At 38.3% G+C, this 27,728-nt stretch overlaps 1 protein-coding gene across 1 annotated transcript in view; it reads right to left on the bottom strand.

Moving 5' to 3' along the window:
- Positions 1 to 27,728, bottom strand: part of pcdh15a (protocadherin-related 15a) — a 185,766-nt gene that overhangs the window by 28,409 nt on the left and 129,629 nt on the right. Inside the window, exons 23-27 of the mRNA XM_060872456.1 lie at positions 21,858 to 21,998; positions 21,640 to 21,752; positions 4,279 to 4,388; positions 2,769 to 2,909; positions 1,670 to 1,797 (exon numbers count right to left, since the gene is read on the bottom strand). Of these exons, the coding sequence (XP_060728439.1) occupies positions 1,670 to 1,797; positions 2,769 to 2,909; positions 4,279 to 4,388; positions 21,640 to 21,752; positions 21,858 to 21,998 (633 nt within the window). The remainder of the gene's footprint in view (positions 1 to 1,669; positions 1,798 to 2,768; positions 2,910 to 4,278; positions 4,389 to 21,639; positions 21,753 to 21,857; positions 21,999 to 27,728) is intronic.

Below are 27,728 nucleotides of genomic sequence, written 5' to 3'. Positions count from 1 at the left end.
ATACAGTATGTTTTCATTAAAAAACATTTCACTGCATGTCGTACGTGACTAAAATTTGATTTGATTTGAAACATCTAACACATCTACATCAACATGCTACAAAAGGCTACAATTACTTTACTCAAGATGCAGAGAAAGTTCATTTCAGTGTCATGACAGAATTCCTAAAAATCTTATAAAGATAAATATGAACAATTATATAAATGTACAGGGGGGCACGGTGGCTTAGTGGTTAGCACGTTCGCCTCACACCTCCAGGGTTGGGGGTTCGATTCTGCCTCCGCCTTGTGTGTGTGGAGTTTGCATGTTCTTCCCGTGCCTCGGGGGTTTCCTCCGGGTACTCCGGTTTCCTCCCCCAGTCCAAAGACATGCATGGTAGGTTGATTGGCATCTCTGGAAAATTGTCCGTAGTGTGTGATTGTGTGAGTGAATGAGAGTGTGTGTGTGCCCTGCGATGGGTTGGCACTCCGTCCAGGGTGTATCCTGCCTTGATGCCCGATGACGCCTGAGATAGGCACAGGCTCCCCGTGACCCGAGGTAGTTCGGATAAGCGGTAGAAAATGAATGAATGAATGAATATAAATGTACAGAAGGTATGAACCAGTATGAACCAGAGAGTATGTTGTCTTGTCAAAGAAACCAGCCTAGAAGTATTATAACAAAATAATATGTTCCTCGAATGTAGAATAACAGAAAATGTGACAGTATTGACTCCATAATGTGAAAGTAAGTTAATTATGCAGTATAATTTAATAAAAACATCTTATACAGTTGTATCTATGGCCAAAAGGCTGTGGATACCTGATCAATATGTTGCTAGCTACCATCCCATGCCAGATTTCGGAATCTGTAAATGTTAAAATGCTACATAGTTCAAAGTAAAAAAAATGTATGTAATGATGGTTGGAGAAAACAGTTGCATAACTAGAGCTTTTGTTTCTGTTTTAAACTAGTGTGTCAGCAAGACAGAGTGAGTCAACATGTCATTTTCATCTCTCACAGCTCTACTAAGATGCTCTGGTTAGCGCTCATTCTTCCTTTCTCTCAGCATGGTTGCTGTAGCAGGAATGTTGCTAGAACATGCTTTTGTCTAAACTCCTTTTTGCATGCTTCCGTTTTCAGATCATTTCATCACCATTAGTGACTGTTACAGAATGTTATTTACACCAAAAAGATTGAATCTGCTTTCAATTAGTTGAATAATTAATGTGAGGTACTCAATCAAACAGTTCTACACAATGTTATTAGCCCAGAAAAGCTAACAAGCAGCCTGTCACACGTGGCATGTGAGTCATTTATATAACGGCCAGTAAGTGTGTGGTGGTCAGAAGGAGCGACAGTTAGAGAGAAAGACAGCAGCAAAACCTTTGCGAGGGTGACATTTTCTGGGTGAGAGTGGAGGACAGGGTCTAATTGGACAGGAACAGAGTGGAGGTGCAGGTGGGTGGTATTGGAGCAGTGTTGGCAGGCGAAACCTGTCTGTGGAGACATACTGTAAGTTCACTATTCTAACAATCATATGCTGTATGCAGCCTGCAGCTAGCACACAGAGAAGCTTAAATAGTGCAAAAAAATGCCACAACTGGGATGTAAAATTGTAGCTTTGTACTGAATAATTCACTAGTCTTCTTGTACTCAGATACAAAGAACTGCAAAGTAGGATACTCACAATAACCTTCAGGACTGCTGTAAAGGTCTTGGTGTCCTCAGTTACGCCGCCAATGTACAGAGACTCTGTGAACACTGGAGGATGATCGTTCTCATCCTGCACGTTGATAAACACCTTTGCTGTGTTCGCTGTGCATTATTTTCCATTTATATAGACACACATATAAACACACACACAAACACAAAGCAGTGAGAAAGACTGGGTTAGAAGCAGCTCTCAGTATTTGAAACGGCTGAACCTATTTGTCACGGTTAGAGTTTGAGGTGCACAGAATAAATATGTACACAAAGCCGGCTCAACCTCTACGCAAGAGTAGAGCTGAGAAATATGTACTGTCAAAAGCATTTTTACTTCCACTGTGCAATGTTGAAAAGTCTAATATCATGTAGCTGTGGACTAGGAGCCAAACACAGGAACATGAGCAACAAGAAGCTTCATCCTATCAGTTAATTGGATAGAAAAATGTTTAAAAACTAAATGTAAGAATTAATTCAGTACTCAGACTGTACACACACAGACCCGTACACACACACACAAAAAAAAAAACATGCTGCTGCATTTTTGGAATACATGCAATCATATTCAGCAGAATATCTGGCACCTGTATGACGGTGAGATTTTGAGTGGGATTTAAGTGCATTTTCAGTCTCCATGAAAAAAAGAAAAATAAAATGCTGGCTTTGCCAGCACTAAACCCAAACTGATTCGAACCATTAACACAGCATTATAAAGATCATGCTGTTATTTGTAGCAAAGTGCGCTTTAATGTGTGTGTAGGGGTGTGTGTTTATGTGCCTGTGTGTATGTGTGACCGTGTGTTTCTGACTAATTGGCCTGTGACAGTCTTATATGATTCTAGTCCTGTTCCGCTCTGATCCTTTTAACACGCATCAATAAAGTTTTAATAAAAAGCTCTCAGCAGGTGGGAAGAGGATTGTTTGAGCAGCGACTGCTGATAAAGCGAGGAGCAGGTGGAGAGAGGAAGATAGCCCTGCTACTTTCTGAACCTCAGCCTACGATAATGCAACAACACTGACGTCTGGGTGAAAAAAGATGCCAGGGTGGCTTGAGGTTTGAGGTCATGACCTTTTGCACATACTTTTGGAAGGCACGCGAAGGTTGGCTAAGACGAGGGCCAGAGAGTCGGCCTGCAGACGGAGCTCGTAGCTGGTGCGTGTCTCGTAGTCTAGCAGCTTTGCTGTGTAAATCATTCCGGTGCGGTTATCCACTCGAAACTCACCTACAAATACAAGCAGAAAATAAATCGTGGGATCAGGGGAACATTTCACCAGGGACGCAATGAGTTGAAGAGACAAGATGAAACTACAGAAAGAGCAAGTGATATAGGTGTTCCGTTTCATTTACTAGCTTACAAAAGGGGTAAGATTATAAGGCTGCTTTAATGTAAGTGTCTTCTATTAAGAGATTTGTGCAAGTTTGCTTCCTGAAGATGCTTCCACAGCCATCCATTGAGTCCACAGCACTCTCTGTGTGGGAGAAATGGCATACTGTCTCTCCTCTGTTAGTCAAAGCAATGAACATGAACATCAGTAAAAATAAATAAATAAATAAATGAATATTTATTGAATATAATAATGAATATAATACATATATATAATAAATAAATGAAGCAGCTGGCTTCTCAGAGGAAGCATGTGTTAGTTTTCACCCGTTTCTATTGGTAGCTGTTGTATATTAGGGGACAGTTAGATAGTGGGTGGGAAGTGGCAAAATGACCAAACAAACAAAAAATACTGCATAGTTCTATCTATATATTCTGCAAAGCCAGCATTCATCTACTGATAAAATGAACAGTGCAACAGCAAAGATGATGACTTACAGCCTGGGTCAGTTAAACAGTGCTGAATACACTCCCTAAGGGAAATGAGCAAGGGCACACAGCTACAACAACCAGAGCTTATAAATGACTAAGGAAAGCTTGTGTCAGGAAAAGGTGAGGCAGAGGTCTCCAAGTGAAGCATAAGGGTTTAAATAAATACTGCAGCATTTTTCGACCTAATCTCTATCCTCTGCTTGTGGAATATGTATGTGATAACCAAAGACCATCATTTTGACATTTTTTTCCCTGGACTTAGAAAAGAAACTAAAAATGCGAAGATCAAGAGCAGTTACTGACTTCAGTGAATAAGCATTAAGAAATCTCAGTGGGAAAATATGTAACACGAGTTCAAAACTAAAGCCAAGACCAAAGTTGTACTTTAGTAATGAAACAATGTCCATGTTCTCCTTACGCTTCTGAGGTATTTATGCACTGATGTAATGTATAACCGCAAATTCCTCCTTGTGAAAAGTACAGCCATCTCTGAGACAATGTATTACACAAATTTAGAGATTCATTTCCAAGTACATCTGACTAAAGCAAAACCCCGATAAACGCTTTGTATAAACTGTTTGATCGTTTAACTTCTGTTTGAGTTCAGAGAAATGTGTCAGAAAATCTTGTCATTGATAATCAGGAATATGTTACAGATGCAACAGATGAACATTATTAATTATCCACACACCCCCTTCTTCTTCTTTTTTTTTTTTTTTTTAACCAAACCAGCAAGCTCTCAGATATGCTTTTATACAGTTCTCAGGACACTCACCCAACTGATTGCCTCCCACAATGGAGTAGAAGACTGTGGTGTTTGCAGCTGCTGCAAGAACCATTCCTACAGCTTGGCCGATCGGAGCGTTCTCACTCACCGGGCTGAAACTGAACACAAGAAAATGACACAAATCAATGCCTGGATTTTGCCCCACTGCAATCCCTCATTCACTCGACTTTCTTTATCCATTAGGCCTCACACGTGCTAAAAGCACACTGTGATTTTTCTTCAGCGGAATACGGTTCCAGGACGAATCAAAGCTGCCAAACTGAAATATATCGTAGGATAAGATAATGATCAGTGCACTTATACCAGCGCAGTTAATCTTCAATGAGAACTCTTACACTCTTACACAATAACAGCTCTCAAAACTAAGATGAAAGGGCAGATTAGGGCTTTCAGAGTCTCATTTACTGACACTGAGGTGAATTCGAGATAATAAAAAAAGAGATGGGGATAAAAGCGATCCCATTTTCCCATTTTATAGGAACAGCCTGGGGAGGTCAAGCTTTAAAAGAAAGTTGCACTTAGAAACTCAAAGATCTTAAAGGAAAGTTTTAAAGCTTTGCCCAGATTTAAAATACTATACACTGTAAAACACTGACTATCAATTTCATCATTTATAGTAATAAGCAACTTAATAGTCTTTTATTACAATAGCAAATATATTATTAAAACTAATATATATTTTAGAACTGTAATATTTTGTAACACTGATAACACAGTAACAGTTAACAAGAATAAGAAGAATAATCAATGTCATTGTCTACATGTATAAAATGCATAATACAGTACATTGCTCATTTGGCTGATGCTTTATGGTAAAAACAAACAAACAAACAAACAAATAAATAAATAAGTGAATCGATGGAAAATACAACAGAGCTGTAGCTTAAGGATCTCGCTCAGGACCCAACCATGGCAGCTTGGCAGTGCTGAGATTTGAACACATGAGCCAATTGAACAAAGGGACTGGATTAAGTGAAATATTGCAGTATTTATGTCAATATTTTTCCTGTAAATGACTCAAATTTACATTCAAAGTTTTACCGTGTGTGCTTTATAAGTGAACCTGACTCACAGCAGTAACAATTGTACTTACAAACTCAGGCGGAGTTTCTTCTGTTTAAGATCTTTGTGCAACCATCTTTTAAAGCTCGACCTCCCCAGGCTGTTCCTATAAAACTGGAAAATGGGCTTGCTCTATCTCCGCTGTATTTTTTTACAACCATGTTGCCAGTAAATTACTGTTAAATTTTCAGTCACTTATTTACAGTGTTGTGCTAGTTACTAAGAAATAGTAACTAGTTACAGTTACTAGTTACTTCATTCAAAAAGTAACTCAATTACTTTGTTGAAAAAAAACTTTTTAGTTACTTTTTTAAAGAACGTTCTTTAATGTTCTTATTAATGGATAGGACCTTCGAACCAGAAAGACACAGCTTACATTTGACTAAAAGGTTTTTGTCTTTATGCTCAACTAAAGTGAAACAATGAGCATATTTCCACTTTGAGAAACTCGTCTTGCTCTCGCGTTGACTCGCCATTACTGCCGCACATACATGAATAAACAGAAACATGCCCACAGTGCGGCGTCTTCATGTTTACAGGTTGGCATCCACCAATCCTACAATGCGTCGCTGCTGTAAACAGGTTAGGCTGTAGGCTACACTTCAGCCTAAATGAATTAATTTAAAAAAGTAACGGACAAACGCACCATATGGTAACATAACGGAGTTACTGTATTATAGTATTAGTTACAGTATTAGTTACTGTCAAAAGTAACTGCATTACATTACAATGCAGTTACATTACATTACTGCATTTTACTGCATTACATTACATTACTACATTACATTACTGCATTAATAACGTGTTACTGCCCAACACTGCTTATTTACAGCATGTTTACCCAAAAAATATCAACAGTACAGGACAGGGAAGTAGAATTATTTCAGACTGAAAAAAAAATATAACGTGGCAGCTTTTCATCATAATGTGTTGTCATCGTGGAAGTTTAGAAAATGCTCTTGAGCTTGTGTAGTTTCAGGACTGACAGAAATGTGCAGTTAGGCTCATCCAGAAGTGAGGAAAGAGTGGGTGGACCGCAGCCGCACTGCATTCCTATGCAGTCCGATAACAAAAAAGGAAGCAGAGCAGCACAGTGATTACGGGCAGGATAAACCTGATGCAGACTTCAGCCCTGACCCGCTGTGCTGGAAGGACGATGAAGTGTTCTTTCCATTATCACTGAGACAATAGGAAGCTGCAGCAGCTCAACACTTCTGCTGTCAGCAGCGAGTCAAAAGCTTTCCCATTAACAACCCAAAGCCGATAAGCCTCCCATCAGTTCCCATGGAAATTACCCATGCCATAAATAGCCCACATGTTGGTGGAGGGGCGAGAGAGGCAGGCGAGGAGAAGGAAGCTGTAGGACTGCTCTGAGCTGCTTCACACTGTGCTTTCCTGGCTCCTTTCAGCCGAGACACTCGGAGAAAAAAAAAGTTGAGTGAAATAGTGAGCGACTTCCTCTTTGGTGTCTCTTAGTTTGACACTAGCAATAAACAGCAAAGAACTAGAGACAGGGTGAAATGGGGGGAAAAACATCTTGAGAGACTTCATCGTAAAACATCTTCATCACTGTGAAGCATATAAAAGGATGACGTTAACGATGTCAGTGCCTTCATTTCCATGCTTCTGTGCTGAAGCCGCAGTGCTCATTAAACACAAAAGGAAAAAGATTCAAACCTTAACTAAAAGTCTGCCTTAAAGATCAATGGAGCACATGCTATCTTAGTGTATAGATAAATGATTTAGCATTAAATATACTTGAAGCTGTTTGGAAAAAGAAAAGATAACGTAGAAATTAGCCTAAATGCTATTAAGCACATTTGCATATTTCTCATCAAAAGCCATCAGGGCTGCATTATGATGTACAGAGGGATAATAAACATTTAAACATTCATGTGCGCATATTAGTATCAGAATTTTAATCACTACAAATGAAAGAGTAGAGGTGCTGCCTTGCAGGGAATTTTTAATTTAGACATTACTCAGAGGATTTTTTTTTTCCCCCTGTGCTTGAAATGTTTTCATCTCACAAATGAGGCTAATTAAAAAGATACCCGAGCAGAATAATCTATGAGAGAACAGTGAAAAACACTTATTGAACCAATTGCTCTTGCTGATCTGTTTGAATAAAAGAATGGAGTCTAAATGAAATGAGATAATATAATATTGCTAAAGGGCTTAAAGACGAGAAAACAATGTATTTCTATTTGCACCTGTGACTTTCTTCAGAAACTCCTTTCTAAACAGTAGAATTTGCTTGAAGAGTAACGAGATAAGCTTATACTGTAATTACCTTCTAGCAAAGACAAACAACCACAACAACAACAAAACATTGTTGGAGTTGAATGAGAAGAGCAAAAAATATAAAAACTGCACACACCTAAACCTGCAACATTTAACAATCACATATGGAGTGAAAACAAATGATAAGAAAAAACATTCTTCAGCAGTTTGTGTGTGTGTGTGTGTGTGTGTGTGTGAGTGTGTGTGTGAGTGCATGTGTTTGTGTAAGGGCATATGCTTGTGTGTGTGTGTGTGTGTGTGTTCAGGCTTTGTGTGTGCACGTGTGTGTTTGGGAATATGTATGTGTGTATGCATGTGTTTGTGTAAGGGCATACTGTATGCTTGTGTGTATGTGTGTGTATGTGTGTGTGTGTGTGTGTGTGTGTGTGTGTGTGTGTGTGTGTGTGTGTATCCGAGTGACTAATTTAAAGACTTGCCAGTAAAGTAGTCTGCAAATATGCATAATTATATTCATCACTGCACATAAAATAGTTATGTATAAAAGGGGGAGCGGTACTGTGCTATTCTTATCTGAAACAATTTAGCATAAAACATATAGAAACAAGCACACACTTGGCATTGAACACAGGTGCCACAGTATGCTGTGTGCTATACAGTACATATATATATTTGTGTGAGTGTGTTATACATACACAGAGATACATACAGATATATAGCTCCAAAATGCAATGCCAATGTTGATGTTTTATATATATATATATATATATATATATATATATATATATATATATATATATATATATATATATATATATATATATATTGTTTCAAATGTTCAAATATTCAAATATGTTAGGACATTTTAACACAGAGATGCTTATGTTTTATTTTAAAGAACATCATAGATGATAAAATAAGATCTGAGAAACTACTGATGCCTGAAGATGGATCCTCTAACATGGTGAAGCAGTTTATTTAAATCAGGTTATTCTCCTTAGTAAATAATTAAAATATAAGTGCTGCTGCTGTGTAGATTTTTGTAGATGTTTCTAAATGTAAAATTGTAAGATGTGCTAAATTGTATGGATTGTATATTTATCATCCACTTTTTACATCTCTAGTGTGAAGAAAAAAACAACACAATGTGACAAAGCTTTACAGAACAAGAAGCAGGCTGCAGCACACATCCGAAACAAACCGCTGCAGCGTTCTACATTTAGAGAGGAGTGAAGCCACTCTGGATTTTCACTCATCTTTACTGAGAGTTGAGTCGAACTGAAACTGAAATTTCTACCTTCATTCTGTTGGCTTTGTGTTTATTCATTTAACGTTTACAGCACAAATACAAAGAGCGAGTCAAGTGCAATTCTGCCTCTGAACAAAAGAAAATGACTTGTTAGATTATTAAATTAGTTGCTAATTCACTGTTATATAAATACGTGAGGATTTTATGCTACTGTTTAACTTCTCGTCTGATAAAAGGAAAGAAGTGCGTATTAAGTGAGAAGAAATGTCATTCAGAATAACTGCTGTTACAATTCTAACATTAAACATAAAAAAGAAACATGTAAAAGTACAAATGATTCTCTGTCGCAATAACTTAAGTACTGTTTTGATTGAGTTGTGATTCAGTTGTAGGTCTAGTTGTAGATTGGGAAAGTGGTTGTTTTGAAAGCTTTTTTCCCCATTTTAGCCACACACATACATGAATAAAATGATATTTGACAGCCTCAGGCAACCGAAAAAGCGACTTTAAGTACTGCAATGTCTTACTTCAGCTTTTCAAATTTCAGCTGCATATCCCACAGTCCTCCCTGGACTGAATACTAACAGTGTAGGGTTTTTTTTTTCAGTCATCCAGGTCATGTAAAATGTCTCAGACTATTAAGTCTTGGCAACTGACCACTTATCCATGGGGATAGAACCGAATTGTTCTTTAAACAGTGTGTGGGTTTCTGAAGAGTGGCATCATGAAACAACATTAAGACTGCAGCGTAAACAAACCAGGGCTGATCTGTTCAGAATCAACTGCTCCAGTTTGATAACTTCATTTACTCTTTTTTCAGAACACTTGTTTTCCAGATTCTGGTGTCATGCCAGTTATGTCAGCTATAGTCAATCGTTTCATGAATGACACACAAGTATACTCATGAAGGCTTAATATCACAGGCAGTGTGGCTGGTCTATAGGGGCAGGTAGGGGCAGAGCAAGACCATATACTAAGCCACTTGGTATTGTACTCTAGGTACATAAGCCGTTCAGGCAATGCTCATCTTTATTAGTTCACTAATGTTTCTTTGGTTTGGTCATTGTTTACATTTTTACACAGTATTATTATTTCATTTAGTGGCTGAAACCTTAGGGACATTATTTTCACTGTGCCATGCTTGCTCTGTGAACATTTTTAGCAGGACAGTTACTGACAAATTGTCAGATTGGGCTAATTTACACATAATCCGCAGCTGCCCAGATATCGTATTATAGCAAATAAATGCAACTAAATCACAAGCATAAGTATATACAGTGGTGGCTTAGTGGCTAGCATGTTTTCCTCCAGTGTTGTATAAAGTACTAAAAAGCGATACTTGAGTAAAAGTACAAGTATTGTACTAGAAAAAGACTTTGGTAGAAGTGAAAGTTACCTTTTAGAATATTACTCAAGTAAAAGTCTTAAAGTATCTGATATTTACTGTACTTAAGTATCAAAAGTAATTTTCTGATATTTAATGTACTTAAGTATTTGAAGTAAAAGTAAAAAGTAAAATTTCAGTGATTTTCGGTAGGCATAAGAGCAGGGGCGGTTCTAGGGTTTCATCTTTAGGGGGTTTTAGCCCTCAGTGAGAATTTAAAACAAGAAGAGTTTTATATTATTTACTATGTAGTCATATAATATATAATATAAAACTGTTTTAAATTCTCACTGAGGGCTTAACCCCATAAAGATGAAATCCTAGAACCGCCCCTGCTCTTATACCTACCGAAAATCACTGAAATTTTATCACTGAATTTTTTTTTTTATTAATGACTGCATTCATAAAAAAATATTCACAAGACAAAGACCAAATCAATAAATGTATATTATATTTAGTATTGAATGGATTGTTTGCATTAATATTTTGTTTGTGCTACAACTCTGGTAATAAGAATAGTGACATTTCACTGCTTTTGGTTGCCGTCTTTGCGGCTTTCCGCCGATTAACGTTATAGATGAACGCCTCCAGCTCTGACTGCGCGTGCACGCTGCACGTGCCTGTGCTTCTCCGTAGAGCGTGCGGAGCGTAATGCAATCTATGAGCAGTGATTCGCCAAACCTCCCTTATTGCAGTCACACACATTTCTTCTGATTTTATTTTGTAGTAACGAGTAACGAAGATGCTTAGTGGAAATATAACGGAGTAAAAGTATACATTTTATCTAGGAAATGTAGTGGAGTAAAAGTGAAAGTTGACATAAATTTAAATAGCGAAGTAAAGTACAGATACCTGAAATTTTGACTTAAGTACAGTAACGAAGTATTTGTACTCCGTTACATTACAACACTGTTTTCCTCACACCTCTTGTATTTGCGGTTTGAATTTTGCTTTCACTCTGAGTGTGTGTGTGTGTGTGTCTCTCTCTCTCTCTCTCTCTCTCTCTCTCTCTCTCTCTGTGTGTGTGTTTGTGTGTGTGTGTGTGTACTATGCATGTTTTCCCCCTGCTTTGGGGGTTTCCTCTAGGTGCTCCAATTTCCTTCTCCAGTCCAAAGGCTGACTGGTATCTCTAAACTGTCCATAGTGTGAATGGGTGTGTGAATGGGTGTGATTGAACCATGTGATAGGTTGTCACACAGTCCAGGGTATCCCCTAACCATACCCATGATTCCCCTGTTATATACTCCAAGCTGTGACACTGTATCACACGTGGTACAGAAAATAAATGAATGGATGAAAGTACAGTGTGTCTAAATGTGTCTCCTTTTTTCCCATGCCCAATTTTTTCATCTATGTAACAGCAGGGTTGTGGTCAAAAGGAGGTAATGCATGACGAATCTAAGCTGTGTCTTATTAGCACCAGCCTACTTATGCCTGTTTCTTTGTACTTTCAATGAGCGAGAGAATGAGCATGAGAGAGTGGAGTAGCTCAGCGGAGCTTACACACACACACACACACACACACACACACCCACAACCGCACCCACGAACAGAGCACGAGCTTGACCTTGAATGAAACAAAAGCTGTGAGCTGATGACAGGCCCATTTGGGTTGCTTTTCTATTAGTTTGGGGTTTCTTTTGCACTTAAAAACACTGCTGATAAAAAGTGAGTAGAAGCTCTGCTGAAATTCCACATGCTTTATGACACATTAATAAACACCAGGTCCTATATCCATATTTCTGGTATTTTGTGTGGTTTCTGACATGGAGACGGGCTGCAGGTTTTACTTAAACTTGGCAACGCGGTTGAATAACATCAGCTCTTCTTTGTACATCGAACACAGTTAAACAATCGTACATCTAAAACCACTCAAAGACAGCTGCTAGGTGCCTATTACTGGGTTGCTCTGAACATTCACTACGTAGTCATCAAGTGTGACAGCCACTCAACCTAATTTAGATTGAGATTCTGTTATTATTATATGTCATCTTGCCACAACAAAATCTATGGTCACAAACTGCTGCTGATTGCATCGGTATAAAACTGGAGGTACTCAGATGTGGAAAACAGTATATAAACTGTCTGTCTGAATATGTCTATCTGCTTATCCATCTGCTGGTTCAGTCTGTGGTACTTTAAAAAACAGACAATACAATTAGTGCAGCTATGTTGTGTATAGGATGCTTCTGATAAACAGCAGGGGAAAAAAAGATATTATTCAGATCTGGAGCACAACTTGACCTTTCGTCAATCAGACAACACCTAGGAGAGCTTCTGTGAGTGTGAATCTGTTTATCCCTGTACAACGTGTGCTGTTATTATCTAGAGAAGCACATAATTACACAGAGTAGGTTAATAAGCTCTATGGAGAAACAATTCATCTCCTCTACATCCTATACTGTTTTTCCTCTCTAGCGTTCTCTGTTTCATTCAACACCAATCTTCTGAATGTGTACTTCTCTCAAGAGCCTGAATAATACTGGATCAGAATTAAACCCAAGCCCAAGCCTAAGGATATGAGAGCAAAACACAATCATCTCCACTCCGGCTGCATTCCAAATCCCCAAATCCTTCCCTAGTCTAAAGCCCAGACAAAAAAAAAAAGGATTGTAAATAATTCATTAGACTTCATATAGAATACTCTGCTGTCAACTCAGTGTAGGATAGTATGTCTGCATTATAAATACTATTATTATATTATTAATATTATGACAAAATATTTATACTACAGCTTCCTGTCAGGATTCCAGGCTTGACATGGGAAGCAGGTGTGTGAATACATCAGACCTCTACGTCTTCTATGTCATCCAAAAATATATAGAGAGAGAGAGTTTGTGGGTTTATGTGTTGTGCATTATGAAGCTGAATCGTCTTGTGGTGGTCTAGTAGTAAAGGTGTTGGACTGTTGATCAAAAAGTCATGAGTTCAATTCCCCTGTCCACCAAGGTGCCACTGCTGGGCCCCTAAGCAAAGCCCTTAACCCTCAATTGCTCAGGTGTAAAAAAAAAAAAAAAAAGAAAGAAAAAGATTAAAAATAGTCTGTCAGGACTCTGCCTGGACTTTGGCCATGTGCCCTTTTGTTTATGTTCGGTGTTCACGTGTCTGCCCCGGCCCTTGACTTTTCCTCCCCGCCTCTGCACACCTGTCCCTCATGTGTCATGATTATCATTAGTATTTAGTTGAGCCGCGTTGCCTTGTGCAGCAAGGAATCTGGTTGTCTTTGTCCTGTTTCGTGGGTCTTTTTTTTTAAGTTAATAAATTCTGTTTTTGTTAAGCTTCCTGCATTTGGGTCCGTTTTTACCCCCGCGTCCGTGACATAGTCAGTCTGGATAAAGGGTGTCTGTCAAACTGATTTTAACCCATGTAAAAAAATAACCCTATAAACCAATTCTTTTATAAGTAACAATTCTACTGAGTGTATCAGAATGATTTAACTGTTGCATCGGGACTTGGATCATTGTGAAGATCTCACAGTGCTGCAGATGTGGACTCCAGTGTGGAGTTCATCAAACTGTGCACATAATAATGACAACCTTGACAAAAGTACAGACAGACACACACACACACAAACACACACACACACACACACACACACACACACACAGAAAACTATTTGCCAGTTGGCCAGCACACAGTCAGTAAGCACTGGCTCTCACACACAAAATCAGTCACATGCCTCTTTGCTGTCTCCTTAATACACAGTGCATAAACATACAGTGTTTTATAACCTCAGGGTTTTCTTTATTGCTATTTAGGCTAGAAATCTATACATTATGACAGTGGTATCCAATCTTATCCACAAAGGGCCAGCGTGGGTGCAGGTTTTCATTCCACTTGTTACATCAGTTGATCTTGGCTTTCAGTAGACTCCAGCATGGCCTCTGCTTGGGTGGAATAAAAACTTGTGCCCACGCCATCCGTGATAAGACTAAACACCCCTGCATTACAATCTATATTATGCACCGGTTGCGTTCTCATTATTTGCAATGAGCACAGCACTTACAAGTTTAGCAACACTACTTGAAAACACTAATGATGGCTTGTGGTGGTGTGCTAGTTGTGTGTGACAACACACTGCACAGGCAATGGTTGTTGACAGGTCCAACCCTCAAGGCTGATGACAAGTGGGGAGAAGGTGTTACGAGTAAACACACACTCAGTTGGCACTGCTGTAACACGGAGAATAGAGAGAACTGCATTCGGATAACTTCAAGGGTGTCAGAAGCACAAGCCAGAATAATTTCTGTATATGTGCTTTCTGTCAACAACAACAACAACAACAACAATAATAATAATAATAATAATAATAATAATAATAATAATAATAATAATAATAAAAGAAGAAGAAGAAAATATTATCTTGCCTTCACATTCCACAATGATAAACAGCTTTTTTATTTAATTATGTACTTTTCAAATATAGATTGTTTTATCCTTGCACTACTAATTTAAAATCCATTAATTACATAAACCATATAACTGTGATGAAAAACATGTGATGTGCCAGTTACTCCTAGATACAATAAATACAGCATAGGGATGTCATCTTTTGCCATGTATTTTTTCCTTTATGACTGCTCGCACAATCAGTTGGAGTAAGAGTAGCACAAAGAGCAGCACCTCACATTCCTCTGGTTAGACCTCGATATAAAAAAAAGGCCTTTATAACAAATTAAGCATTACATATGAAGCATGTCATGAGGTGACATTACAGGGTTTACGTGAGTGTCGTGTTGTCTTTACCTTATCATTTACATTGAGAATAACCCTCATTATCAAGGATATTTTTGGTTCATTGTAGTTTTAGAGCATTGAAAAGATTCAGGTGAATGATATTTGAATGGTATTTCCTAGATTTACATTCTCCTAAAATATAATCTAATCTCCGATCGCAGGCTAGAAGAATTTGACACTTAAACACACCTGCAGAAAAGTACCACGTGAAGTTCAATATTACACAGACAACAAACACATAATGGTAAATGCGATTTCTTCTCTCTTTGGTGTAAAATACAATACGGTACTGCTAAGTGTTTTATGTCTGTGTGTGGGCTTCTGTGATGACTGATTAACAGTCATCATACTACCTACTGCCAGATGATGCGTAGTTGGCAGGTCTGCTACTTATAAATAGTTTTCTTTGACATTTTATTGGTTCTTAACTAAAGTCTGATGAAAAGACATGTACATTAACAGTGTTAATGTACACTAAACTGAGTTATAGAAACAGGATAAGACTTTTGCCTTTCATTTCTGCTTGCAGGGAATCTGGGGAGGATGTAATGTAAACACAATTTTGAATCAGCATGGGATTGAATATCCCCCTGTGGCATATTTCAAATGTCACACCTGTTGCACCATTTCATCCACATCAGTGCAAACAAATTTCTGTCCACATAGCAAAGCACAAAATGAGGAAAAATATCAGTTTACACTTTACCAAGCGAATAATACTCTGGAATCAGTTTCAGCCACTTGTCTACAAGTGTAATACATATGAACTACAGACAGATTTCATTTTAATATAAATATAGATTTCCTCAAGTACTTTAATTTGCAGTGTGCACAGGATTTAGGTTAGTTGAGCCCTAATTTATTTAGATCACAAATTGAACTGGCTACTTAATTGTATCTGTGTGGATCAAATTATATTTAGGTCATCACATTGTTGAAAGCTCTATACGGTCAATGCTTATCATTAACTGCTAATGCATTTTATATATAAATATATAACATGTATAGGTCAAGACCAATCTATCTCTATCCTGTTCCTTAGATTCCCCCAATGTGAATGATGAACAATTTTGCATATGTGCAATCAATTATTTCAACCTTTTAGTTCTGCAGTCATAGCTCATCTTGCCAGATACCCTGCTTTATCTCTTCTCATGATGGACATTGTATTTAACCATATAACTGCAATCTCTCTCTCTCTCTCTCTCTCTCTCTCTCTCTCTCTCGCGCGCGCGCGCTACACATGCTACTCCTGAGATACCAGCGATCCTGTCTACTTCTGCTTTCTGGACCTGCCAGATCCATCCTGATGCCCTACTTCTTGGAGTCTGATCACTTTGAGGCTGTTGGCTGCTGCTGAGGACTTCCCACATGGACAACCTGGAGATACATGGGATTGCTGTGGACTGTATCACTTAGAAACCATGGAGATGGTTTGGGGTGAAAGTGATACATAGAGATTTACACTCAAGGCTCCATTAGTGAACAGAGACTTCCTGTTATAACTAGAATGATTTTATGGGTTGCGCAATTGCACATTTTGACCAAATGTTACATAAAGGAAATTATTTTTGAAAGCGCACTATCTGGTTTCACATAGATGAGGAAGGGTTCCCTTTTCAGTCTGGCTACGCTCACTTTTTTTATCCTAATGATGTCTTTTTTCTTGCCAACATCCCCTCTGGCTTGTAGATTAGGGATAAATTGTAAAATGTATGATTATCAGAATTGAATTCTAACAATTTATTTGAAACGGAAAATACTTTTAAATTATAAATCATTTTTAATTCATTTAAAATATTTCAATGGGTGTCAATAATTTTGACAAATGTGAAAAAATAAATCACCGACCATTTAACGTTCACGGTATTTAACTCATAGAGTTTGTAGCCAACAGCAAGAGTATTAAAGGTGCAATTAATTCATCTGCTTTACTCAATGCTCCTTATGCTGATTACTTTCTGCCCAGGACCGAGCAACTAAATCTACATCAAGATAATTGCTCATTGTGTATTTAAATTCTTCACTGTTAGATGATTAATTATCCCATTATTAATGATGAATCCAAGGAGGAACCCTGCTGACATACAAAAAGACATGTGCAAAAGCCTGGATTCTGGTGTGCTAATGGAATCATGTTCTGTGGCCTTAGTGAAGAGAACAGCTACGTATGTTTAGGTGACTGTTTTAGGACTCCAAATTTCACCAATGTTCAATTGTGCCTAAAAGCAAACCGTTGATAACATCACCATTCATATGTAGCATGCCGTACAGTGCATTAGTGAGAGGTTTGCCCTTTAATTTACTATCACTATGGAAACTGTGGTTATGTGTGAACATTATTATATTGAATGGAGGAGCAGTGGCAGCAGTATGTGGGAGGAAGGGAAGCACGATGCACAGTAAGAAACGTCCCTATTAAAGTCAGAACTTTATCTATACATGTTATGGGTGTAGTGTGGGCTTTATTAGGGTGAGTCCAGGGATTGTAGTCAAGGGCCATAGTTGGGTTGTAACTAAACATGATTACATTTGTCAGATAGTGTGTTCTAAATGGGTACAAATGCATATGTATACAGAAGCAGCACTGTCATACACTGTCATTATTATTATTATTATTATTATTATTATTATTATTATTATTATTATTATTATTATTATTATTATTATTATTGTTGTTGTTGTTGTTGAGTGTGCCAGAATGGTTCCCAGGGCATCTGGTTGAGATGACACACAAAAAAAAAAAAAAAAAAAAAAAAGAACACATCATGCAATCATTAGGGATCAATGAAAATGAAGGGCAAGTACAAACAAAAATAATAACCCTGCAAGCATGATTAAAATCCAATCACACATCTCTAGAGTGATACGAGGCTGATGAGCTCTTTGAGTCTGACAGTGCTGGCATTTCTGCCGCTGTGCTTTACAGTGTTTCTGGGGACAAACTTGTAAGGTCCATACTTAAAAGGCTGAGGCCTTTGTTTGGATATTCAGAGCATTAAACCGATACAGATTGTGTTAGTTCACAGCAAAAGGCAGAAGACAGGACAAATCTTTAATCAGCAAAACAGAGCAAGGAGGGAAAGGTCAAAACCAAGGAGTACAATAAAAACAGGATTAAGCAAGACTTTGGGTGCATCTCAGTCAGCTCTCTAGTTCCCTACGTGATGAATCAGTATATTGTGTGCACGAGTTCGGGCACTGCTAAGGACCCTGGCTCAATTACACACTGGGATACTGATAACTTAATTTCTGAGTGACTCATTGTTTTATTGTTAATTTTTTATTTTTTTATGTGAGTGAGCATTCCAGTGCACTGTAAGGATTCTGTGCTTGGGAGAGAGGCAGCCCTGAAACTGGACAACTCCCTTATTAGTGTACTGATTACTGAACTATGAAGCTGATAGAGATGCACTGTATCTTTGTACACTATAACCAGCACACAGGTAAATGTGTGCTATTAATTATTCTCCTGCTACACAAGCCAAATAGCCATTTACCCTGTAAATTTTACCTGAGAGGAGTCAGAAGCACACATTAAACTTGACTCGATAAACTACCAGGTTGATGTGGTATATATTTGAGTTAAAAATAACTGACTAAATTATTTGAAGTTAATGAATTATGTCCAGGGGGGCACGGTGGCTTAGTGGTTAGCACGTTCGCCTCACACCTTCAGGGTTGGGGGTTCGATTCCCGCCTCCGCCTTGTGTGTGTGGAGTTTGCATGTTCTCCCAGTGCCTCGGGGGTTTCCTCCGGGTACTCCGGTTTCCTCCCCCGGTCCAAAGACATGCATGGTAGGTTGATTTGCATCACTGGAAAATTGTCCGTAGTGTGTGATTGCATGAGTGAATGAGAGTGTGTGTGTGTGCCCTGCGATGGGTTAGGCACAGGATCCCCGTGACCCGAGGTAGTTCAGATAAGCAGTAGAAAGTGAGTGAGTGAGTGAGTGTTCTGTAACGCATTACATTTATTATCATCTAACTGTGCGCTATTAATGTTATTAAGAATTTCTTTAGTTAGGTGTTGACTTAGAAGGGGTTGACTTCATAAAGTTGAAATGCTTTAGCTGGCTGTTTCTCTTGTTTCTGTCCAAGTATTCCACAGAAAACATCAAATAGAGCATGTTTCTGGTCATCACACTTGATTATTCCATTCAGTATGTGTAATCACGCACTACATTACTCACTAAAAAAAAAAATCAATTATCAACACTTATGAAGAAAATCTTGTTATGATAACATTAAAACCTGAAGGTAATTATTTGAGTCAAGGAGTCTCTGTGGATATAAAATGGTAGGACACATTATTAATCACTGATGAGAGCTATTACAGGGCAGGCACCAGAGGCCATAGAGTTAATCCAAATCACTGATATCCCATGACCTCTGTTCACCTTAACACAATCCATACTGCAAGCTCACCATTCATATTCTGTAAAACGCTGACCCATCACTGAGCCTGTACAAGCCCCCGCAAGACAAATATCAAAAACGTGGTAAAGGGAAAAAAAGAAGTCTCAGAAGCTGCAGATTCGGCCCTGCAGACTGCTGTAGAAACACAAGACTGCTTCCGCATGCCCAGCAGCAGCAGCTGCTCTCAAGCTCTCAGCACTTTTAGTTGCATATTCATGCAGAATTCTCATTAAGTACACTGGGATTTAGAGTGTGCCTCTGAAAACAAACAGTGAATTATTCTTCAGAAAATCATAAATAGCCTCTGCAATAACAGGACACGAACAATTTTAGTATCCTTGTATATATATATATATATATATATATATATATATATATATATATATATATATATTTTTTTTTTTTTTTTTTGTTCTGTTCAGTGTTAAAAATGCACGACATTCCAAATATGCAGTTTCTGAGTAATATCTACACAGCAAAGACATATGAAGAGTTACAGGAGATTAAATTAATTCTGCCTCATCCGCAGGCACCTAAGCCCATTCGTTATGAATCTTTTGAAATATAGATCAGTGAATTATGATGTTATAAAACACTGTATCATGCCCAGAGACACACTGCCAATAAATACACATATGTAAGCACAAATGAAGTGTACATTCAGTCACAATTATTCTCAGATGATTTCGTTCTCATCTGCAGACAAATCTGGTTTTAGCACAGTTTCAGCACCAAATGTTCAGATTTGAAATCCACTGTAACGTGAGAGAGTGAGGCAGGATGCAAGTGCGATGTGTGCTTTATTAGGTCAAGTCCAAGGATCATAAACAGGGTCCATATTAAAAATGTAAGCAAAAATAAGTAGATTTTACAGATTAAAATACTGAACAGTGTGTTCAAAATGCATATCAAATACAGAGGTGCACTACTGAATTTCTTCTTCCTCTTTCATTTCTACCTATTATTATTATTATTATTATTATTATTATTGTTGTTGTTGTTGTTGTTGTTGTTGTTGTTAGAAGGTTTGCCAAAAAATGGTTGCAAAGCATCTGATTAGAGCTCCCACAGACACAATAAAGGGTCACATAACACTTTCATAAGGGTTATTCTGTGGGGGGAAAAGAACCAAATTAATTAGAATACTAAAATAATTAAATGAATTCGAAAACATGGAGGGAAAGTACAAAGAAAATCATAACCCTGATAGGGTGATTAATATCCACTCATACATCTCTGGAGTGATATGAAGTTGATGAACTGTGAGAGACAAAATTCACAGACCAGTTGACAGTGCTGGCATTTCCGCATCAGTGATTTCCAGTGTTTTGGGGGCATGCTTGTAGAGTTCATATTTAATCAAATAAAATAAGTAAATAAAATAGGCTTTAGTCCTGATATTTAAAGCACTAAACAACAATAAGACCTCTTTTGCTCTTTAGACCTGCCTGATTCATCCTGATGCCCTCCTCCTGGTTGGAGTCTCATAACTTTCATGCTGCTTGCTATTGCTGAGGACCTCCTACATGTATAACCTGGAAATGCTGTGGGTGGTACCACTTAGAAACCATGGAGGCTTTGGACTGCAACTGATACAATCAGTTCTGCACTCGAGGCTCCATTAGTGAACAGCTGATAACGTCAAGATAGACTTCATGTTATAACTAGACTGAATTCCTTGCTTACACAATTTCACTTTTTGAACAAAGAGTAAGGGTTCCCTTTTGAGTCTGGTTCCTCTCAAGGTTTCTTACTCATATCATCTCAGGGAGTTTTTCTTTACCACCGTCACCTCTGGCTTGCTCATAAGGAATATGTTTATAAAATTTAAAAATGATAGTTTATATCCTGAATTTATATGTTTATGTAAAGCTGCTTTATGACCCAATGCCCATTGTTGAACAATGCTTAATACAAGTCAAATCCATTATCAGAGATACGGTGAAGAGGCAAAAATGCAAAGGTCAAACATAGCAATTTCGTCACAAGGAAACAAATTAGTAACAAAGTCAATTAGTAACACAGAACAGGTGAACACACTGGAGTTCTGTCATTGTGTTACAGCACTCAGTCATATCCTTAATTTCACATTTACAAAGCAATCAGCTCAGATATTAATAATGTCTGAATTATACACTGCAAAATCACCTCAATTTATAGTGTCTTCAATTAGTGTCTTTGTTTGCACAAGATCAACTAAACAGAAAACCAAGACTAACAGAGCTATGTGATGCCAAGTGAAAATGCATTTATAAACTTACAAATACTCCTCCTCTGTAAAGATGGGTATTCTGGAAGGCTGCAGGACGGTGATCTCCACTAGTGTCGTGTTCATCTTCACTGGCTCACCCTCATCAAAAGCAATCACTATCAGCTACACACAAAAGACAAAAGAGGTATGCAAGCTCAGATAAACTGTAATAAAAACAACCTTCCCTCTGTGTGTGTAACTGGAATCAGTTATTAGTCTGAAACTCACTCTAAAAATAGTACTGGGTTCCTCATTCAGGTTCACTTTGGTGATGACTCTGCCTGAGGTTTCCTCTACATCAAAGATGCTGCCGCTGTAGGGAGACTGCTCCTGGTCCACTCTGTACCGCACCCTGCTGGCTGGGGTCCCCTAAAACCAAACACAATTTAGCAATAATGCATATGTAATAAAATGGCATATTGTACATTATTTATTCATCTGCTAGGAGGAAATTGCCAAATAAGTGTCATATTGTGTGTATGTCTGCATCTGTGTGTGTGTGTGTGTGTGTTTTGGGGGGTATGCATGCTGGCTAAAACTAATCTTTTTTTTTAATTTTTTTTTTTAAAGGTTTTATGGATACAATTAAGCATAACATCAACTAGCTGCATTAATAATAATGTCACTGGAAGGTTCTGATAAGCACAGTAAGAGAGAAAGTTGTGTGTGTGTGTGTGTGTGTGTGTGTGTGTGTGTGTGTGTGTGTGTGTGTGTGTATGTGCGTCTGACAAGTTGTAGAGATGAATTAAAGGGAGATTTCTGAATGGGTGTGATTACAACGACAAAGACAGTAGCAATAACGACACAGGCCTTAAACGATTCAGCTCATACAATCCAATCTCATGAAGACTGAAGAAGAATTATAATAAGACATTGCAAGTTCTTTCTGAGGGATATGAATGAAGCTGGAATAGACACTACGATAACATAAACCAGCCCAGTCTAACCACTGAGTCTACTACGTTTTTGTGGATTGTATTAGTTTACACTTGTGAGACGACTCTGGTCGAACTGGTGCACTCAGAAATCTGAAGTAAACTGTCTACTATTTGATGGTGCATACACAACTCAATATATTGCAGGTATAATACACACTTCTACAGATGAAAATCAAACATCATGCAGCTTATTCTGTCATCGTGCCAGTATCCTCCTACTAGCTAGCACTTCCTTATCACATGACTGCTGCCAAGCAGGGTAAGGGCAAGCGCATGCTTCCTCCGAGACATATGAAGGCAGCCAACACATCTTTTTGAACCAGTGCTCATGCTGCTTCACAGGGCACTTGGAAGAAAGTGTTAACTGTTCTCTTCCACCTTCATGAGTTCACACAGGCCCATGACTGGTTAGTGCCTCTGTAATTGACAGGGAGGAGAGATTATTCCATCCCTGCCAGGTTTTATGGAAGGAGACATTTATTAAACATTTTTGGAAAGAACTTTCCAGGGTTGTCACTTTGTACAAGTCAGCAGCGAATTTGTTATCTTTTTCTCTTTAGGATAGAGGTTATTCTGGTTTCTTAGTAAGATGTATTTTTGTCCTATTAACTAAGAGGGAGAAAAAAAAAGGCCGCTAAGAAATATACTATAACATTTATGAGACATTTACTGTTTATATGTAAGTAATAACAAGATGCACTTTGTTTTTATGGACTTGAAGGGCTTAAGAGTTCACTCGCTTATTCACTTATTTCAGTTTCAGTAACCCTGTCAGTCTTAAGCCTGATGCAGAAACATACAAAGAGAGGTGGGCCTACATGCTGGATGGGATGCCAAGCCATTGCAGGGCTTCACTAGGTTTAGGGGATGTGGTAGCTTAGTGGTGTTGGGCTACTGGAATATTGTGAGTTTAAATCTCAGAATCACCAAGCTGACACTTCTGAGCTCTTGAGCAAGGTCCTTAACTGCCCAGTTATGTAAATGAGAAAAATTCAAGTTTAAATTTGCTCTGGATAAGCACAAGTGCCATAAATGTAAGAATAATGGGATTTTTGTAAGCAGTGCATAACGGCCCAACAGTGGCAGCTTGCTTTTCCTTGGATTTGAACTCTCGATCATGAAATCTCAATAGTCAACATCGTAATCTTAAGTATGTAACTTAGTGAGCCAGCATTAATGTATTCAATGTTAGAGATTTAAGCACTTATGTACGTCGCTCTGGATAAGGGCGTCTGCCAAATGCTGTAAATGTAAATGTAAATGTAAATGTAACCACCACATCCCATTCCCAATTTCCATGTTTTTGGGTGGTGGAAGGAAACAGAAAGAGAGAAGAGAACCCAAAGAGAAGCCAACAAGGATAGAACATACACAGAAACTCCAGACAGACAAGTCCCTATACTCACTGCACCACCATGTCACCAACACCCAGGACCCTTTAAGTGATGTAAAAATAGTTTGCTTTTTAGTGTAGTGCACAGAAAATAAATGAAACTGGTTTTGTACGATTATTCTTTGATAAAGACAAAAAAAAAGTTGGTAAATGGTATAAAGGAAGTAAAACACTTCACAGCATGAAGTTATAAAAAAAAATAATGAAACCCTGGGATGGTAACAGATGCTGTCATTGATTATTTTCCTCTAACAGCATAACATTGTAATAAGGAATAAAACTCAATATCACATTATTTGAAAGTAGAATAAAAAACTATGGACATCAAATGTTTCTCCACATATTTAAAAGCAATGCAGAGAATGAACCATTCAGCAGTGAGAGTGTAGCAGGTTAAAGGTGTTACTCTTCTCTTAGTAGTTGGGGTTGACATTCTCAAACTTCAGCTTACTGAAAAAATATGGTGTGATTTTAGAGTTGTTTAGAGTGCAGTGTTCAATAAATAACAGCTTGTTCTATCGCTAACTTCAGCTCTGGAACTCGTCTCTTGTCTGAGTTTAACATCTACTCCATAAATGTTTCATGTTTTATGCTATGGGGAACACAAACAGTCATTAGGATTGCAGGAGTGAGGGAGAAACACAACACTTCACACTCAAACGGAAAAGTGGTAGCTGAAAAAAAAAAAAAAGTCAAGTGTCTCTATTTAATGTCAAGTCTTTTTCACTGTGTGGCTTTTTTCCTTTTTGTTTTTTTTTTTCTATGGAGCATTTTACATAAAAACGATGATGTATGTATAATGCAAACTTTCCTGCAGCTTAGGTGCAAATGAAGACAAAACTAAATATATATTTTCAGAATGGCAGCATGGTGAAGAGATAGCACATAGATGGTAAGGTGAGGGAGGGTGAGATTTGACCTCGCTTGACCACGAGATCACAGATCTGCCCCTAACAGCTTGCTTTGGGGAGAATTATGTATGGCCAAATGACTGGTCATTACTGTGCTGTTAGATGATGGTGAAATCCTGTAACCTTTTCCAGCCCGCGTACAGTTTGGGGCAGTCATGAAGCGGTTGGTAATGAGATCTCTCACATCGACGGTGGCTAACTCACCGTTTCATAAGCACTTGAGGAAACAGCAGGTGTTGGAATGGCAGCATCACTCAGTTTAATGAGTGTAATTAAGGAGAATTTCAGCACACAGACATCTATTGCTAGGCAATTTTGTATTTTTGATTCATTCCACACTTTACGAGTTCAGATCTCAGGCAACATTTAATAATATCATACAAGGCTCCTTTTCCATTTATTACCAAAAAAAAAAGCAATCCAAGGTCAACAACAGAGCAGCACTTCCACCAAATTAAATATGGCAACTTTTCCAAATCAAAGCAGGGGACAGAGATATCCCACTGAGTAATTGCAGGCTTTATACTCCACTTGCTCTTTCCAACACTTTAGGCCTAGAGTTTGTTGCCAAGATTCAGATGGCTCCTAGCACATTCCAGTCCCAAGATTCTGCTTTCAGCTTTTCTGGTATTTAGGAACTGTAATATATTTCTGAATGTTCCATTATTCTGGGTGCTATTACGGTGAAAAAGGCTATTCAGAATTAAATACATAAAAGAAATTATTTATAACTGGTGTACAACAAAAAGACATCACGGCACTTACGCCGATTTCAAAGACAAAACAAAGGGCAGAGCTTTTATTAGTGTGTCTTTCAATATTTTTCCCCTTCAACCTATAGCAATTAGCTCATCCTCTCTCGCTGCCGCAAAGGTCACTTATTGAAGTTCAGAACAACGCTGAATACATAACATTGGTGAAAACATAGACACGTTCTCTACAGCTGGTAACCAATTATGCCATGCTCTGTGAAAATAAATCCGAACTCCACATCTGAGGCAGCTGGGAATAAATGGACCATTTTCATACTTTTCATTTTTTGTGTTTCAAACACATAAGTGGGGTTTTAAGCTTTTTTTTTTTTTTTTTTTTTTTTTCTTTATCAGCACAAATGCAGCTAAAAGGCAGCTGTTGTTGGGTGGGTCATATTTATTTTTATTATGTTTATTGAAAAACTTGAAACTACTGGTTTATTTGCAATTGTTCTTTGCAACAATTCAATATTTAATGTAAATCTCTAAGGAGTAACCGATTGTAAATTAAGCAACATTTAAGATCCTTAATGTCATGAACATCACAGACCTCAGCAGAGATTTTAAGAGAGTATGTATGTCAGTTGCTAGCAAATCACTAGGTTTTTGAGGAGTAACATAAAACTAGCTACATAAGCTTAGTAAGCCACCTTTAATTCTACATTTTGGACAATCACCTGTTAAGTATTACAAAGCGTTGCTTTCCCAGACTAGCCTGCAAAACTAAGCAAGTGGGGTCAGAGTTTCAATCAGTGTGGCTCATGCTGTGTATCACAGTCTGTCCAACAGAATTAGAATTTGCTCAGTGAGAAAAGAAAAAGAGAGAAAATATTGGCTGGTGCTCCATGCAATTCTAACATCAAAGAGTGATGAAGCTTCACCTCCACACGTCTGTGTTTATAGCTCTCCTGAGAGATTCCAGATCTTTCTAACTCCTAGACAATTTGAGCTCTGAGACTATTAGATGTCTATCAGGATCAATTCATTCATTCATCTTCTACCGCTTATCCGAACTACCTCGGGTCACGGGGAGCCTGTGCTTATCTCAGGCGTCATCGGGCATCAAGGCAGGATACACCCTGGACGGAGTGCCAACCCATCGCAGGGCACACACACACACTCCCATTCACTCACGCAATCACACACTACGGACAATTTTCCAGAGATGCCAATCAACCTACCATGCATGTCTTTGGTCCGGGGGAGGAAACCGGAGTACCCGGAGGAAACCCCCGAGGCACGGGGAGAACATGCAAACTCCACACACACAAGGTGGAGGCAGGAATCGAACCCCGACCCTGGAGGTGTGAGGCGAACGTGCTAACCACTAAGCCACCGTGCCCCCTTATCAGGATCAATCATTTCATCCAAACATTTTGGAGGATGAGAGAAGGACAAGGTGCACTAAACAACAACGGTCACATCTATCATGAGAGCATGAGAGCGGACATGCTGAGTGTGAAGCGTGACATCACACAGGTGGGCAGGTTGACTGTAACAGAAGTGTATTCATCTCACCTCCCTCTCACACCCCCATAAACACACATTAGGGACCTCCCTGACTAATTAGATTAAAGAATTAGAGTAATGTCCACTAATGGGTCGTACTAGTGCTTTATAGTCATTATGTGCTGCTTTATGAGTCTGGGTTATGCACATAATGATGGAACACTCGTAAATCAAACATATCTGTGTGATTTTAGGTGTTTAGGAGAGTCATTTGTACTCAGAAAAATAGTCCAATCGTGTTTCACAGATGAGAATTTACGGTAGAAAGGATATCGCTCGACATGGTAATAATGTGATACAAATCTGTTTTGTTCTGTCTGGATTCATATAAAATGGATAACACACACGTCAATGTTTTGCTTCAGTGAGTTGACTTTGTTTTTCTCTGCCGACAGCTTGCTCATATGTAGCCGTTGGTTTCCAACAAGTTCCACGTCACATATATATTCTAAGCACAGATGGTTGTGTTAACTTCAGTGTGTTTGACATGGAGAGTACAATTTATAAAAACAGACTGTCATGAGTAATGTGAACTGTAACAGCTTTATTAGAAACCTGGTTTGCATATAGGAAAAAAAAATACTAATACCATCTTC

Source organism: Tachysurus vachellii, chromosome 6, assembly GCF_030014155.1.
Source record: "Tachysurus vachellii isolate PV-2020 chromosome 6, HZAU_Pvac_v1, whole genome shotgun sequence".
In the NCBI taxonomy this organism is placed as follows: domain Eukaryota; kingdom Metazoa; phylum Chordata; class Actinopteri; order Siluriformes; family Bagridae; genus Tachysurus; species Tachysurus vachellii.
The sequence above is the reverse complement of the archived record's forward strand: the minus strand, read 5'-3'. Positions and strand labels throughout refer to the sequence as shown.